The 17,840-nt window shown below is 36.4% G+C and overlaps 3 protein-coding genes across 4 annotated transcripts; 1 reads left to right on the top strand and 2 right to left on the bottom strand.

The window, feature by feature from the left end:
- Positions 1–171: 171 nt before the first annotated feature.
- On the bottom strand, positions 172–1,660 carry psmg4 (proteasome (prosome, macropain) assembly chaperone 4). Its single transcript, XM_033998284.3, has 3 exons — positions 1,145–1,660; positions 717–792; positions 172–350 (listed from the first exon to the last, which is right to left on the bottom strand). The coding sequence occupies exons 1-3, from the start codon at positions 1,334–1,336 to the stop codon at positions 229–231; spliced, it is 390 nt and encodes a 129-aa protein (XP_033854175.3). The 5' UTR covers positions 1,337–1,660; the 3' UTR covers positions 172–228.
- Positions 1,661–3,343: 1,683 nt separating this feature from the next.
- On the top strand, positions 3,344–7,955 carry LOC117399974 (tubulin beta-2B chain). Its single transcript, XM_033999439.3, has 4 exons — positions 3,344–3,520; positions 4,611–4,719; positions 5,651–5,761; positions 6,665–7,955. Exons 1-4 carry the CDS (start codon positions 3,464–3,466, stop codon positions 7,723–7,725), a joined length of 1,338 nt encoding a protein of 445 aa, XP_033855330.1. The 5' UTR covers positions 3,344–3,463; the 3' UTR covers positions 7,726–7,955.
- Positions 7,956–8,231: 276 nt separating this feature from the next.
- bphl (biphenyl hydrolase like) lies at positions 8,232–17,554 on the bottom strand. 2 transcript variants are annotated; one of them, XM_059022693.1, is made up of 7 exons: positions 17,416–17,554; positions 15,208–15,311; positions 14,140–14,327; positions 13,874–14,027; positions 11,870–12,001; positions 11,335–11,458; positions 8,232–8,915 (listed from the first exon to the last, which is right to left on the bottom strand). In XM_059022693.1, the coding sequence occupies exons 1-7, from the start codon at positions 17,517–17,519 to the stop codon at positions 8,825–8,827; spliced, it is 897 nt and encodes a 298-aa protein (XP_058878676.1). In that variant the 5' UTR covers positions 17,520–17,554; the 3' UTR covers positions 8,232–8,824. The 2 variants fall into 2 exon arrangements, with proteins under 2 accessions (XP_058878676.1, XP_033855331.3); XM_033999440.3 differs by having other exon boundaries at positions 14,161–14,327.
- Positions 17,555–17,840: the final 286 nt, after the last annotated feature.

The raw sequence follows: 17,840 nt of genomic DNA, 5'->3' as shown, positions 1-17,840 counted from the left end.
TAGGGGCTCTCCAGGACCGTGTTTGGGCAGGACTAGCTTAGGCTTTTACAAAGTACATATGGAAGACAATTTTGAATTAAAATCAGAATCAGAAATGTAAGCTGCATTTGGTTTTCTTGTTACCAATATCTTCAAAATGAATAATAAAAGATGTAGAACATTTTCAACACACACGTTTTTAATTAATTTTATTTTGCTATAAAATATACAGCAACAGTACAAACCGATCTAGAATTTGTCAGGTAAAAGTTCCATTTCTTTTTTTATTCTGTTTTCAATGAGCAGTGCAAGGTTGGTTTCTGTGATAGGAATGTTATGGCTGACGAACACCTGTTTTTTTGTCTTCTTGGCTAAAGTATAAAAAAAAAAGAAACAACAACATCTATAGAGGAATATCCATCATTATCCCTGTGTTATACAGTCAATCATACATCAGACATTTTAATTACTTTTTTCCTTACATTCAAGAGCAAACTTATTTCCATCCAACTTTTACTTAAGCTAACCTAGAAATAGGCAATCTACACATAAGAAAATATTAAATTCTGCATACATGTATTGTTCAATTATTGGACATACTGTGTATGTCAAAATGAAAACAATTAATTTATAGACCCTTTGTTGATTTGTTCAAAACTATTACTTGTTAAAATGTTTAACAAGTAATAGCAAGTAATAGTTTTTAACACCAATGTTAAGTGCTGTAGTCAACTTACCTAATCTTTGGGCAAGAGAATTTGAGGTGGTGTCAGAAGTATCCCCAAGAACCAGTGTAGACAAAGGTACAGAGTCCTTAAGAGGAGAGAGAAACAAGCGGTCAGATTAATACAACTAGCAACAACGCTAACAATACTAACCGTAAAGCAATAGACAACGGTCACTCCAGCTCAAGTGAACTCTAGACTACATACTTATTTTTTTTTTGTTCGTCAGCACAAGAAACATGCTTTAGAATGAAAAAATAAATATAGCATGAGGCAAGGTAGCCAATGCAATGATGAGTTAATAGCAGGGACTAACACTGTCACTATAGTAATGCAAGGTACTATCGCAAACTGCAGTGTTTTGATAAGCTACTTTATTGTTTAACAAACACAATACCGGTCATTATTATATAGTAATAATAAAAATCAATATGACTTACAAATTTGCTGCACATGGCCACCGCTAAATTGGAAAGATTCGGAGTCGCTCCGACCCAGAGAAAAAAACAGTCTTTCATTTTCATAACGTGGAAATGAACAACCTGTTCCAAAATCTTCTCCGAAAAATTGTGAATCGAAATCGCACCTTCGGTGAGCACGGGTTTTGGATTTGCACTTTCTTCTGTTGCCATGTTTTAAAATTTAAAGAGACCAGCCATCCAAAACAAAACTGCTACCTCAGCTCATAACACCTCCATAATATCAACGTGCAAGTCACTTCCTGCTTTGTTAAAAGACAGTGTCAATCGATAACTACAAACAGGATCACATTGTACATAAATTCTACTTTGTATATACTTTTCGACCCTCGTACTTAAAGCAGGGTGTTTTTAGAATAATATACTCTACGTTTTTATTTAAAAGCATGATACTTAATCGAAACATCCATTGACATATGTTACTACTAAAATACACTTCTCATAAGATACTGCAAACACCGGGAGGAACTTCTCTAAAGATCGTTGACTAGTGTTACTGCCCCTAGTGGCAGGAGGCCTTATGTTACGATTTATCTAAATACTGTATGAAGGTATTTCTGAAATTTAGAAATTAGGTGAAAATACGAGCTAGTTAGGAAAGGTACGATTACATATAGTATATTACTACAAAAACATATACAGTAGGACAGGATTTTACCCAAACGAATACAGAATATGGGGAAGCATAATCCTGTAGACTGCAGTCAAGTAGTATACGATACGTGTTTGCAGTCAGTGCTTCTGTGCACTGCATAAAAGCTGCAATTAATTATTATTATTATTATTATTGTTGTTGTTGTTGTTGTTGTTGTTGTTGTTGTTGTTGTTGTTGTTGTTGTTGTTATTGTTGTTGTTGTTTACTCTTCTTTTACTTAGACAGCACCTGAAGAGGTTGCTTAGTCTCCCTCTGAACCATCTTTCAATTTAGACCCTTTTACGCAGCCATTTATGCAGACTTTTAAATAATATCTAAAATGAAACAAACGTATTGTTTAATTGGTTATTGGTAGTTAGTGCTTTATTAGTCCTACTGATTAAAATATAATTTACATTTCATTAAAACTGTCATTAAAACATGGCAACAGAATATATATATATATATATATATATATATATATATATATATATATATATATATATATATATATATTAAGTTTAATTATAAATATCGTAAATTTTTTCAAAATGACAGTTGGTACTGGACACCTCAGCAGGTTTGATATATACTCCTGTGAAAAATATATTCAAGGATACCGAGACGTAAAGACTTAGTCTCAATGTCAACTGAACCGCTCGACCTTAAATGGGAAAAAAAGTAACACCGCAATGCACAAAGGTAAAGTTACTCGGATACATTTTGTTCTCGCATTGTCAGAGCAATTCAGACATATTGGTTATGTGTTGCTTAGCAAGCCAATGCATATTTTTCATCTTAAGAAACCCCTCTCATGCAGATGCCATAGTAATCAACATTGAAACCACTAAACAGTAGGAATAATGTCATTGCATAGACACTGTTTGTGTGTTGGCACTTGAAGGCCAGTACACTTGGCAGAAGTAATGAAAAGTACCAATACCATGGGCAATCCCAGACCGCTATAGGTTTTTTCTTCTGTAAATAGTAGGATATATATATATATATATATATATATATATATATATATATATATATATATATATATATATATATATGTAATGTTATCCAAGTATAAAGTTAATAGTCATGAATCTTTAATTACCCGTTGTTAAAAAGCCAACATCACTCAAGAATAGTTTCATGAACATTTTCATATTAAATATTTGTGATGTGCAAATAGTAGACAGCAACTGTATTACTGGATATATGTAGGACTATTTTACGATACGTCACGTATAAGCATACCGTGTTATTCCAGTATATAACGTGTTACATCTATTGTCATTCATTTTCATACTATTTGAAGCCATTAATGATTCTCCTTGTAGATAATGAATATACCGGTACATACTGTATTTCTCTAATGCAAAACCCCCATAGGTACCACACTGACAGTGAGTCAAAACCCAATACCACGCTGATTGGCTAGTGGTGATGTGAGTCTCGGCAGATTGCCATGATATCAACCAACCGGCTTTTTTTTTTTTTTTTTTTTTTAACGAGGGTCGTGTATGGGCATGGCTGGATGAGAGTTATAAATATCTGTCGTGGATGCTGCATCTAGCTGGAGACCGGAGCATCTAGAACAGACGAGAAGCAGGTTTCATTGGCAAGTCGACAGGCAACGCAACAGAGCCATCAACATGCGAGAGATCGTGCACCTCCAAGCGGGGCAATGTGGAAATCAGATCGGTGCCAAGGTATGAAATGAGAAAGAAAATAATTAAATGCATACAGTCATTCTAAGTAGTTAACCGCTGCCAAACTCCAAATACTGTATATCTATAGGGAGTGTGGTGGGGGTCATTCTTTAATGAAATAGTATATATTTATTTACACATATTTTTTTGTTTATTATATGCTTACATACTGTACAGCCCCATAAAAGGCAGGGGCAGTATATAGATTTGGATATGTTATTCTTTACATTATTGTACACTTACCTCTTTCTAAATGCTGAGTACTGTCGCATAATGTGAATGACCAATAACTAGGCTGTCAATCAAACTTTTTGGTTGGCATGGTATTACATTTTTCCAATCAGCTTTACCTCCATTGTGCTCAATTTATACTCGTAATTAACGCAAATTAATTGTAGGCTTGTTGAGTGTCTTCTATAGACATTTCGAGACACTAGGTGATAGGAATTTTAATTCAGGTCCTTTTGGTGTCCTACGTGTAGGATTCTCCAAATAAACTATTTAAATTGTTGCATGCTTTATGTGGCTATTTTGTAATCAGTTTTGTACGATCATATTAATAACATGTAGCCTGCAGTTCAGTTATTACAAAAAGAAAGACTGTCGATTTATAATATGGCTGTGGTGTAGGAGATGGGTGCGGTCTCATTGATCTTGGTAAGAGTGGAAGAGGTGTGGGACTTTAATTTTAATGTAGACCTACTGTACTCTACCGTTGAATTAATAATATCAATACCTGTATATGTATGTATACTCACGTTGTTCATTTTTTATTATTATTTCACTCCAGTGTTGTGCTTTTTTTAAATCGAGTGGGTTAGTATCTTAAGATGGTAGGGCCCACCCTATTATTAAAATACAATTCATATTTAATGACCAATTTACGCTTTCGTTTACCGTTTAACAGCTTGTGTAGTAGTACTTTATTTTAATCGATGTCCGCACGTACAACGGATCGGGACCTGCGAATATAACCTCTCTATAGACCCCTACCATATCTTCAGCAAATGGCACCATCAGATGAAATGACCTTGTAAATGACTGACACAATTAGAAGTACTAAATTAAACATTGCATTATTCTATTCCAGTTTTGGGAGGTGATCAGTGATGAGCACGGTATTGATCCTACCGGCAGCTATCACGGGGACAGTGATCTGCAATTGGAAAGAATCAACGTTTACTACAATGAAGCCTCTGGTAATGTATTGTCATTATTTATTAGACCCACTGCTTTTTCTACCTAAGTGTAACACTGTTTTTGAATTAATGTCTCATGTCAGTCCTTCACAGATTACTATATTAAAGCTTTGTTTTCTTTTTTAAATGTATGAGCCTGTTGATCAAATATTTAAATGATCTAGTTAAATACAATTTAAAAGCAACCTCCTTTCCCTAGTTATAATAAAGTTATACAAGTATTTAGAGGGAAAGCATACCTAGTAAATCTATCACCAGTTAATTGAATCAACTGTATATTGTAATCATGCATTCATTGCCTTTGCTGTTTAAAGCCTATAGCTTTACTGCATTACCTACTATATGATCACGATGAAGATGTACAAACAAGGGTTTTACTGTACACTCATATGACCCAATTTAAAAAAAAATTCTACCTGGGATTTGCTGTAATTTTATTTTGCCTGTCAGGCTCCACTGCCGTCTGTGCTAAAAAAAAGACTGCAGAGTATGAGGCAGACATACATAATTCAAACGGGAGAAACGCAGACGGAACATCACACATTGTAGCAACATTAGCACTTTGCAAAACTAAGTTGCTTTTTGATAATTACCGAATCCACACAAAATTTTAATTTGTACCGGGCTAAATGTGCTGTGCTGTACACAATATAGTAATCTGTTTGTCTAAATGAGTGCAGACACTTTGTAGAACATGGACAATGGTGATTATGCAGAAAATGAATACAGTGAAGATAGTTGAAAGAAAAACACAGTTCTTATTGCTTTGTCAGTTTGATGAAGCTCAGCAGCTTTTATCCTGATACAAGCAGTTTTTCTTTCTTGACTGCAGTGGGAGGCTGATGCTATAGTACACTAGGTTTCTTGTTAACAGTAAGGCTGACCATGGCAAGCTTTGTTTATTGATAATGTCACTTTGTTCCTCCCACAGGTAACAAATTTGTACCCCGTGCTATCCTTGTGGATCTGGAGCCTGGCACAATGGACTCTGTCAGGTCTGGACCTTTTGGACAAATTTTCAGGCCAGATAACTTTGTCTTTGGTAAGTATTCAGTGAAGCAGCCCCAAGGCCCTTGTTTATTTATTTAATTCAATACAAATCTTAATTTACAATTGCAATTCTATGATAAAAGAATGCAAAGTTCCAGTACGTGTGATACACAAACATCCCAATGGATGGATTCCAGGGTTGGTTCAAATTGCAGGTCAGTCCATAATTCTAATGGTGACCGGAATTAAAAAGAACAGTTTAATTAAATTTAAAAAAAAGTAGGTGCCTCTAAATGTGGTTCAATAGCCTGTATATGGTGGTGGGCAATTTAAGATAATCCAATGGCCACACTTGAACATACTCCTGTTATATTTGATCCTATAACTGACCCCTTGTGTTATCCTAAAGGAATTCTTTTGCACTACTGAATCAGAAATATGAAACTTTAGTCCTTTAGTGAATATCATTGTTCAAACTGCTGTTATAACTACCTTGTGCAAATGAGGTCATATGGTATTATTCCCTGCAGGAAAGACCAATTCTGCTGCAGTGCAGGCTTTAGGAATATATTGCCTGTCAGCAAGCAATGAAGCAATAACTTCAAGCACAGCTGACTTGATGTGTAATTTGTTGTTTATGAACACAGGGTTGCTGGTTGTTTGCTGTAGCATGTCTCTTCAAGTTAAATACATTTATTTTTTTTATTTTATTTTTAAAGTTGATCATTGTAAAAAAAAAAAAAAAAAAAAAAAAACTTTTAGAGACCCACAAAGGAAAGTGTTAAGTGTCCATGCATGATTACACAAAATAATATGTAGTCATGTGCTGAATGTGGGTCTGTAAGTTTTAATAGGCTTGTGGAAAGACTGAAGGTTTGCTGGTTCAAGACTCATCTCTTTCAATGACACACCAATTTAATTATTTACTCTTTTATATGTTGTTTTAACTGTTTAGGCCAGAGTGGTGCTGGTAACAACTGGGCAAAGGGTCACTACACCGAAGGAGCAGAGTTAGTGGACTCTGTGCTGGATGTGGTACGGAAGGAGTCTGAAAGCTGCGACTGCCTGCAGGGTTTCCAGCTCACCCACTCCCTTGGGGGTGGCACTGGCTCCGGCATGGGCACCCTCCTCATCAGCAAGATCCGAGAGGAATACCCTGACCGCATAATGAACACCTTCAGCGTCATGCCGTCCCCCAAGGTGTCAGACACTGTGGTCGAGCCCTACAATGCTACCCTCTCGGTACACCAGTTGGTGGAGAATACTGATGAAACATACTGCATTGACAACGAAGCCTTATACGACATCTGCTTCCGTACGCTGAAGCTCACCACGCCAACTTATGGGGACCTCAATCACCTGGTGTCTGCCACCATGAGCGGCGTCACCACGTGTCTCAGGTTCCCCGGCCAGCTGAACGCAGATCTCCGTAAACTGGCAGTCAACATGGTGCCTTTCCCCCGCCTTCACTTCTTCATGCCCGGTTTTGCGCCTCTGACCAGCCGTGGCAGTCAGCAGTACCGTGCCCTGAGCGTGCCAGAGCTGACCCAACAAATGTTTGATGCCAAAAACATGATGGCTGCTTGCGACCCTCGCCACGGCCGATACCTGACTGTGGCTGCCATTTTCCGTGGCCGCATGTCAATGAAGGAAGTAGACGAGCAGATGCTCAATGTCCAGAACAAGAACAGCAGCTACTTTGTGGAATGGATCCCCAACAACGTCAAGACCGCCGTCTGTGACATCCCACCCAGGGGCCTCAAAATGTCCGCCACCTTCATCGGCAACAGCACCGCCATTCAGGAGCTGTTCAAGAGAATCTCAGAGCAGTTTACGGCCATGTTCCGGCGCAAGGCTTTCTTGCACTGGTACACTGGTGAAGGTATGGATGAAATGGAATTCACAGAAGCTGAGAGCAACATGAACGACTTGGTCTCAGAGTACCAGCAATACCAAGATGCTACTGCAGATGAACAGGGAGAGTTTGAGGATGAGGAAGGCGAAGATGAGGCATAACTGTCCTTTACTGCCAACAACTGGCATGTCAATTACAGCAACCAAAAGCACATCACTTTAAATAAAGCCTTTAAACAGGCATGATGACGCATGCTTGATTGTTATTTTTGTTGTTGGATGTTAATGTGTTTTTTGTTTTGTCTTTTTAACCTAAACAATGTGAAAATCATGCCCTGTAACGCACACACAAATATTTAATAGGTGTAAACCATTAAAAGCTTTATACGTTCCACATGTATGATTGTTTGTGTTAATTCAAAAATTGTATTTGGGGATTTATCAATGGATTTTATCTATGGCCAACGGTGTAAAGCCAGTATAAAGGTTGATAAAGTACAAGTATGTGTCAATATTTAAATTGTCAGATTTTCATCAAAGCTGTGATGGCTGCTTATGTATCAATCAAGTTATAAAATATTTGTGAATTATGAACAAATATATATTTACTGTACAAGTACAGGATTAGATAGTATTGTGGATATCCACAAAATCAAGGTTTCAAAATGTTCTTTAAAATGTATTGTAATGCAATTATAACACAGTGAATATATGCAAAAAGCAAGACATGAAAAGAATCAAGGACAAACATTTTAAGGCATGGGTCGATTTAAACCACAGTAATATATGAAAGGATAGACAGATAGTTCCTCCTATGAAAGAAGGGCCATACTTACAATATGATTTGGTAGTAATGTGTTGTGTGCCCTTCATTTGCTGTCACATTTTGATGTTAGTTGTTCACGACCATCTAGATTCACTGTTAGGTATATTATGGGCATACTGAAAACACTGAGAGACCTCTACTGGGATTGTCCTTGAATATATTATGTTTCTTGCAGTATTTATCACTATTGGGTGTTTAATAGTTATGGATCATATTATGAACATACATTATAATACAGATACACACATTTCAACAGCAAGTGGCAGTCCTGGATAATATACTGATATTGTAACACAACAAAACACATTAAGACCTCACCATGTTTGTACATGTTCTTGAAATAGTTATGATGTTTGAAGACGAATAAGGAGAAAGCAAAACAGCTTTAAATGAACAACATTCAAGATTCAATGTTTAATTGCACAGTCTACTGTGTCACTGCAGCAGAAATTCTTCAACTATCTGGTTAAATTCTTCTGAAAACCTCAGATGTAAATTGTGCTTGCCCTCTGGCATCAGGTGCAACCTGTACAAATACAAATTGTAGAAAAAAAATCAAGAATATCAATTTAAACCAGCAGAACAGTTTTAATATAACAAAGATTACTCAAGCATATGGCTTGCTGTCCTAATCATACACATTCATTGTGTGCTTTTCCTCTTCTCCAAACATTTCATTAAAATTTGGAACGCTATTTAGTTTGTAATCGAAAATTAAATACTGAACTACATATTTTCCATGGGGCTCAATATTTCACAATCCTCAGAATATAATAATGCCAAAACAAGGAGTGGTATTTTAAAATGTCATCATGCATGTGTTATAAATTCACAGAAAACATCTCCTTATTTCCCCAGTCTCATGACATTCAGAATGTCCTAATCAAGCTTCAACAGACTTGGTTAAATTGTTTTGTAAAACTCTTCCACTATATCCCCAGTGGATGATATACTTATACCAAAAGCGATATTTTAATTAAAGGTAATCACATATGTTTTCTATTACATTTTAAACAGTGTCTATATGATCATTGTGATCATGACCAATCAAAGAACAATTAAATTTGGAATGGATTCTGATTCTCAAGGATACATACAAGCAAAGCATTTTTTTAAGTCAAATAATAATAATAATAATAATAATAATAATAATAATAATAATAATAATAATAATAATAATAATAATAATTCCGTTAGATACTACATGCCAAATATGTCAACAGCACGTATGTTCATAAAACCATTTGTAATTTTGTATTTAAAATCTGAATTCCTTGATAGATACATCGAGCAGTCAACATTTTGTGTAATACATAGCTGAAGGTGGTTGCCACAGCTACTCAGAGTACAGACTGTTTGCTCTGATCTGTAACCAGTAAGGATTCAGGCAAGGCTGCCTGTCGCCAAGCTCCTGCTGACACAATGATAGTTTATTTAGTAGAAATGACACAGCACTAAGTTAACATGTCTGCTGCACACCACAATACAGCCTTGGATATTTTACAAAAAACAAAAAAAATAATGGACTTAATAGCCATTTATATTATTATACAAGTCCCTTTTTAAAATGGCTGATTGTACCTTGTCGAACTCGGAGGATCCTGGCATCTAGCGCCAGCCTGTCTGTCTGGGTTTGTATTTGTATGAATATTGTACTGAGCTGTATACGCCGAGCAACATTTGAGTCTTTCTGCTGTCATTAACGAATGGAAAAGCTGTACAGAACAAGTAGTACAACTGCTGTAGATGCACATTAAGGATAATAATGTAGGACACTGGTAGAGCCTCATCTTGACTGTCGTTTATAAAAAAAATCAATTGACTAAATACCATAAAGATGATGTATTGACCTCTAGAGAAATTATTTAGCGCACTCTGCTTTCAAGTTAAAATCACAGAAGAATCAGTCCTGTATAATGTTAACTGGCAGATCTTCATGTGTATGCTTTCGTTTAAACTTGTGGTTAAAGAGTAATTAGCAGGGTTCTGGAAAATATAGCATTATACGTCCCTACGTGTTGCTAAAACTGTTTAAATAACATACCTGTAATTTTTTCATTGTTAACATCCTGACAACTTTTTACACTTTAAAGTCTGTTTCAAAGCTCTTTTCAAAATGTCTGCTCTAGTGCACCGATAGCGTAAGGATTATTGCCCACATTGTCAAACAGGTAACACAGCAATAACGATCCATGATGTGGTACGGAAAAGAAAAGCAGTGATTTAGAGAATGGATCTCAAACCAGTGCACTACAACAGACATTTTGAAAAAAGCTTTGAAACAGACTTTAAAGTTTAAAGTCTAAAAAGTTGTCGGGATGTTAACAATGAAAAGAAAAATGACAGGTACGTTATTTAAACAGTTGTAGCAACACGTGGGGATGTGTAACGCTATATTTTTCAGAACCCCGCTACTTACTCTTTAAGTTCTTGTTTGAGGTTCAAAAAGCTATTTCAGATTTTCAGCCCAAATATGTTAACCATTGCACTGGAATGTTTTCTCTTAGGTTCTATTATCAAAAATCTATTGAACTAAAATTATGATGGAACGCTATAAAAGTGACATTTTTTACCAAGGTACAGCAGAAACACAAACCTTCCATTTAAGTGGCAGTCAAAACGTAGAGACGTGGTACTATAGTGGAACTATATGCTTTGGTTTATAGAATGAACAGATATTTTTCTCCTTTAAAAAAATAGGGGTTTAAGAATTACTGGGCAGTATTTTCAGTCTGTATGCCCCTGGTCATACGGCAGATGGCAGTCATTTACTAACTCATTGGACATGCTAATTGTGTTATTTTTTCATCTTATTTTCCCTAAGGAGCACCATTCTAAATCCTTAGAAAATAAAGTCACACATTACCCACTGGCTACCCTCACTTCCCTGTGGATCTGTCGTGTGCATCCTCATAAGATCAATCGCACAAACATCTTTTCCTTACCGTGAGCCTTTGATGTGTTTGTGAAGAAATTCTGCATGAAAGTTTGGGACCATGGGATCCTTTAGCCCCTGAACAATTAATGTTGGGCAGTGGATCTGCGGTAACACCTCCCGACAAATGTTACCTGTAATCCGAGACAAAGAGAGAAAGTGTTTCCTTACTAGACACTTTTCTATCAAAAAATAATAATTTAAACAATAATGCAACTTCACCTCTTTCTCCTACAGTACACAAAGCTAGCAAAATAATTCTAGTAAGGCAATTAATGAAAAAAAATGTATGATTGTTCACCAAAGATATTACTTTACTTCACTTCCAGGGGGTCCTGGCATTTCACTACAAGAGGTTACGTAGAGATGTTTAAAGCCCAGCCCAAAAAAGACCCCCACTATATATGTCCAACATTATTCCTTATTCAAATAAGCTTTCAAGTAAATACTGATTATTTGAGTCGTTTCTGTTCCTGTTGCTTGGGGCTATTGGGACAGGCCTCAGTGAAGCCACCTGCATTGATTAACAGGCTTTTCGGTCTTACCATCTGGTCTCTTAGCAAACTGACAAATGCCGTCCACCCAAGCAGCCCATGTTTTAGCAAAATATTCTGAACCATACATCTCCTCCATGGGTTTCCTCATCCTCTCACTCCATTTAGAAACATCACGGACAGCTAGAGCACAACACAACAAAGTAAGCGTATTGAAGGGGTTTAAACAGCTGCTATATCATAGAATTAAGTATTTAACTAAATATTTCCCATGGGGCAAAATATTACACAATCATCATAATATAATAATGCCAAAAAGAGGAGTGTTTTTTTTTTAAATGTCATCATGCATGTCTTACAAATTCATAGAAAACAAAGAAAATACTGTAGGCAAACGAGCTTGTGAAATGGGAGTGTTCTTACACATGGGATATGTGAATGGGCTTCAATGTCTGATTTTTTTATAACAGTTCATAACAAAGCAAAGAGTGAAACTTTATTAGAACTCCAATTACAATGCTTTAACATGGTCTTTTATCAATGTTACACAATGTCACAACTTACCATGCTGGTGTACAGTAATTCATATTTTTAAACATATTGGCCCCCCACTTTTTGCATTATCACCATCTTCACCCATATTGGGACTTATGCTAGGAGACAGGCGCACATGCTTATATATGAAACCAAAGAATCACCTGCATTCGCTCAGAAAACAGCATGTAGAAGCCCAGAATGTAGAAGTCCATGTGCCCTATTTGTGCGATTATATGGTAGAACTGAAGTTTCATGCTTTAACCCCTCAGAGCAGTAACGTCTGGTACCTAGAAATGTCACAACCCTGACACTTTGCATTACAAACACATACAATTGAAAGATGATTACTTAATATACATTATTATATATTTTTTGGTTTGTCCCATTGTTGATTGAAAAATGTGCTAGAAAAATATTTGTCAACCGAATTGATCGTTGCTTACAGAGTATTCTCTTCACAAAAAATAACTTGACTGCTTGTCCACAACACGATTCAAATAAAAACATATCTTAAGATAATAATATAATTATGATTTTTCGGTTTAAAATACCCCCCCCCCCCCCCCCGATACAAAACAAATTGTATAGCCAATAAAAACCAGAAATGGTTACTCAATTCATGTTGACCACCTCTTTCCCATTCAAAAACCAAAAACAGCTGGGCAATTTCCCTCCTTCCTGACATATCTATCATTGATTCGTTCAGAATACTGTAAACCCACCTCAACTACTGAGTGGCAGCACGTTCCTACATTTCAATTGGAGACTCCGCTTGTGAGATTTAAAACAAGATTACAATCAGGATGGAGTCTTGTTCATGGGATTTAAAGCTATATTACAGGTAAGATATGGAGGATTTAAAACAGAATTGAAAATTGTGGTGAAATGTAAAAAAATGCCTACAAACAAAAACTCCAGAAGAATGTGCCCGTGACCATAAAGATTTCGGTGTGGAAGACAGCAAAGGAAAGCTTAAGAGTACCCACGCATTTTGGAAAGTAACCGAAAACAATAATTTCATACAGTATATAAAAAATGAAAGCCCAGAAAAAAAAACAAAAAAAAACGATTTACATAAAATTCGAAAATGCACCGAAAAATTAAATGAATAAAAACTGAAAAACAGAAGCCTTAAACATAATGTAGCCAAATGTCAAGCAAAGTACTGAATGCCATGTATAACTGCTTGTTTAATAATATAGTACATTCCTCATCTAAACCACACTAGTCCAAAATGGCCCAGATTATGAATCATGCCATTATAATGAAATGCATGCTGATAGCAGATGTGGAAACCACACTTCGATATCATGACTCTGCGGTGAATGTGTAAAACATTTACAGCTCTGTATGTTGTATTCAAAGGGTAAAAAAAAACACAAGGTATTTTTTTTTAGGATAGTACAGATTGTTCAGGTTAGTAATTTGTACTGATCACAATGTCCAGTTCCAATTGGCTCGATTTAGCAAGAGTATACTGTATTGTATTTGTATAGGTATCGAAAAAAAATACCTTACCATTATAAAGCTTGATATCGTCTTCTGTGACATAAGCGTTTGATCCCCAGACAACCAGTTTGTTGATGAGAAAGGTATATTGTGCAGCGGCAATTAGGGCAGTTATTCCGCCATCACTCCACCCCAGCATGGAAAATCTACTAAAGTTTAATGCCTGAAAATCAATAACAGACTCTTTAGGGCATTTGAACTGCAGGCCTTAACATGTAGTGGTCCGTACGCTTTTAAACATGCTTTTTATTTTATTTTTTTAAGCAGAATGTTACTTTGCCTATATTAGAACTGGCCTGCATTAGATCCACTGCGTCTTTGGCATCTCGATGGAAGAACTCAAGTGGGAAGTTCCGGTTTGGAGGTATAGAGCGCCCATATCCTCGGGGGTCCCATGCTACTATGGTGAAGTGGTCTTTATTCAAAGACTTGAGCTGAGGTCCAAAGTCAGTTTGCCCGCTCCCTGAAATACAATACAACCACGCAATACACTAACATTTGAAATAATCCAAAACCGCTTTACAGCAAACTTAATATCTAAAAATGTGGTAACACTAAGCAATAAGCTTTGTTACACAGTTAATTACCTAACTACCATTATACTTTTTATGGCAAATTAGTCTTACTTCACAATGGATTTTTGTTATTATATTTTGGTAACTAATGAATAAATTTGATAATTCTTGTGAACAAAACTTGCAAAGCTTAGCATGGTTTCTTCAAAAAAGGAAAAAAAAAAGCACCAAATAAAGTTACAAATCAGAAATCAACACCATAGATTTGATTTAATGGTTGCACGTAGAGCTAAATCATTCTTTAAATTACCTGTTTTGCTATTTAATTTGCTCAAATGTGCAGTTTTGAAAGAAACACATGTTATAGCAAATATGTACTGTAGTTTCATTTTAAAACATATCTGGATCTCAGTATCTGTGTGATTCACAGGATATCTGTTAAACTTCCTTGGTCATTTCACCTCAGCTGTGTCTTTTGGGTCAAAGTGTATTACAGCTGAAAACATGTCAGTCTGCAGAGGAAGCAGCTGGTTGGTTAATTATTATTTGTTTATTTAGCAGACGCCTTTATCTAAGGCGACTTACACAGACTAGGGTGTGTGAACTATGCATCAGCTGCAGAGTCACTTACAATTACATCCCACCTGAAAGACGGAGCACAAGGAGGTTAAGTGACTTGTTAATGTGACACAATGAGTCAGTGTCTGAGGTGGGATTTGAACCAGGGACCTCCTGCTTATAAGCCCCTTTCTTTAGCCACTGGACCACACAGTTTAACTCCAGTTTTACAGTATGCAATATATATGAATGAATACATAACATTGGTACCCAAAGCTCCAGGAAGAAGTAAAACACCATGGTTTCCTCTTCCTGTCTGTTGGTAATGCAGACTGACTCCGTTGACTTCTTTTTTGGCTGATATTACTGAAGTGCTGCAAGAGAAAGAAGTGGGTTACATTGACCATTAATATGTTGGGTGTATAGTAAATAAAATCTGGAAAAATGAAATGAAAACTGTTTTGTTTGAAACAGTTTTAGAGCAGTGATTCTAGTTATGTTATTTGAGTTGTTTTAAAATGTATGAAAGTTCAGTGTTTTCCCTTAGGCTACATCAGAATCTGGGATGACTGCAGAAACCTGGTGTGATGCTGCAATGCACAATACAGTACCAATATCTATACAGATACAGTAGAGCGGGTCTTCCCAAACTGGGGGCTGGAGATGGTTTCAGGGGGCCTGTAGCACATAAAAATGCCCCTGACAAAGCAATGTTCCCCTGACCGGGGGACCAATTAATTTAAAGAAAAGCTGACGTTTGGTGCTTCGGGTTATTTCAAATGTAACACAGACGTCATCTTGTTCCCGCGCTAACAGTAGAACCATTATAAAACAAAAGGGAGTGACTGTAAAGAGAACAAAATTGGCAACTATAATAATGCACTTTTTATAATGTCAATTTATTTAATTAAAATATATATATAAATACAGGATGCCTGTCAAGGCTGTGTGTTTTTTCGACAGAAGTTCTTGATATATTTTCTTCCCCCTACATAAAATAAACCATACCACTCCTGCTTGCCTTTACAGGCAGGTTTATGTTACATTTGCAGTCAGACAGTGTATAACGGAGTAGAGTCATTATGAAGCAGTTTCTCAACTGTCTGAGAAATGACATAACAGAAGCAGTCGTACATATCTACTGGTAGAAACAAACAAGCTCTCTCACTAAGGGTATCATAATAAATATTTTTTGGGGGGGGGCTCAGTCAGGATGCCTAATGACATGGGGGCCTTGAGCCAAGAACGTTGCCATAGAGATTCATTTGAAACCTCTGTCTGTTACAGAACTTCTTATCCTATAGTACTACTCACCCTTGAACAGATCATGAAGAACACAGAACATTAATAATGTCATGCACATTAGTAATGTCACAGATAAAGTTTGTGCTCTCCTATAAAATGTGTGAGTTAGAAGATTTTTCAGAGGTCAGTTTTAACACAGGTTTTAATTGGAAGGATTTTGTCACCTGATCTTACAAATCATATTTAACAGAAGCATACTGACAATAAAATAACCATTAACACAACCAACTCTGTATTTTGAAATCTGACAAACTGCAAGCCAGAAGGGTATGTTATCTTCCCACAATGCACTATAATAAGTGGTATGACCAAAAGGGGATTCCTGGCCATTTTTTCTTGATAAATTGCATACAGTACATTCACTTGGTCATATGGTAGGAACAGCTAGAAGTCTTCATAACTGCGACACAAACAGAAACCTCATTCGAAAATTCCTGACTTGTCTTAAGGGCGCCTGAAGGTGATTTAATTCATATTACAAAATACTCTCACAGTTTTAATACCGTCTATTTAAAGAATCACTGTCTGATATAGCATTTTAACCACCTATGGTTAAAGCTTACAAATACAGCTGCTTAGCCTTTACACGGAATGGTCAGAATGCTACCTCTCTAACGCCAAAGACTGCAAAGAACTAGGCTAGACTATACTGAGTGGGAGATCTGCCTTGGAGTCAAAATTGATTTACATTCAATGGTATGGGCTAAATATTCAGTACAACACCAATCCATTTGACTGAATATTTATAATAACAGGTTACCTACGTGTTGTGCTATTATGCTTTGCTATTGTTAACAGTAAGTTAAGTTTATTTCAGCATAGCCCCACCTCAGACCACAGACAAGTTTGTATCCTAATCGAAAATGTTTCTTGCCTGGTACGCCAACAGCGTATCAGTCCCCCCTTTTTTCCGTTTTTAAACAGCCATATACAAACAAAATGGTGCCAAATTCAATCGCATTTACCAATACAAAACCAAACCAAACATTATTAATACACTAGTACTGTACACGTAGTTTATTGAAGTTACTGTGGTCTTGCATTGCAAGTGAACCTTAAGGATTTCACTCTCGATGCTAACCAATAGTCTACGTTTGTGTCAAAAGTCCACCGTATCATGTACGAATACAATACATATTACACTCCTTGGTAAAATCTGTTTTAAAGTGTTACCTGTAAAACAAAACAGGTTTCAGTGAACTAAACAATGTTCCTCTTGTGCAAGCTGAAGTAAAAGTAGCACAAAGCGGCGTGTTCCTGCAAAGCCTCAACGCCATCTTCCCTTGTTATTTTATGGTCCCAGCTGTACTTAGCGATCTAAGAGGAGACGGTGACCCCTATAGGCCAACCTAAATATCACATTTTGTTTTCAAAGAAATGCAGCAATAGGCTGAAGCAATTACTGTGTAAAAATGTTAAAGAAAAAAAATGGACAGTGATAGGGATATATAGAGGAAAAGGACGAGAAAGGGTAGATATAAAAAAACGTAATACTGTGTATTTACTTTACCTTGCTTTCAAGAATACTGGGAGAAAAACATGTTGTGTGGAAAGACTTGCAAAGTGCATTTGAAGAATCGGCAGTTGGCCAGTGAGCA

The sequence above is a fragment of the Acipenser ruthenus genome, chromosome 4 (assembly GCF_902713425.1).
Source record: "Acipenser ruthenus chromosome 4, fAciRut3.2 maternal haplotype, whole genome shotgun sequence".
Classification (NCBI taxonomy): domain Eukaryota; kingdom Metazoa; phylum Chordata; class Actinopteri; order Acipenseriformes; family Acipenseridae; genus Acipenser; species Acipenser ruthenus.
This window is presented reverse-complemented; position numbering and strand designations above follow the sequence as displayed.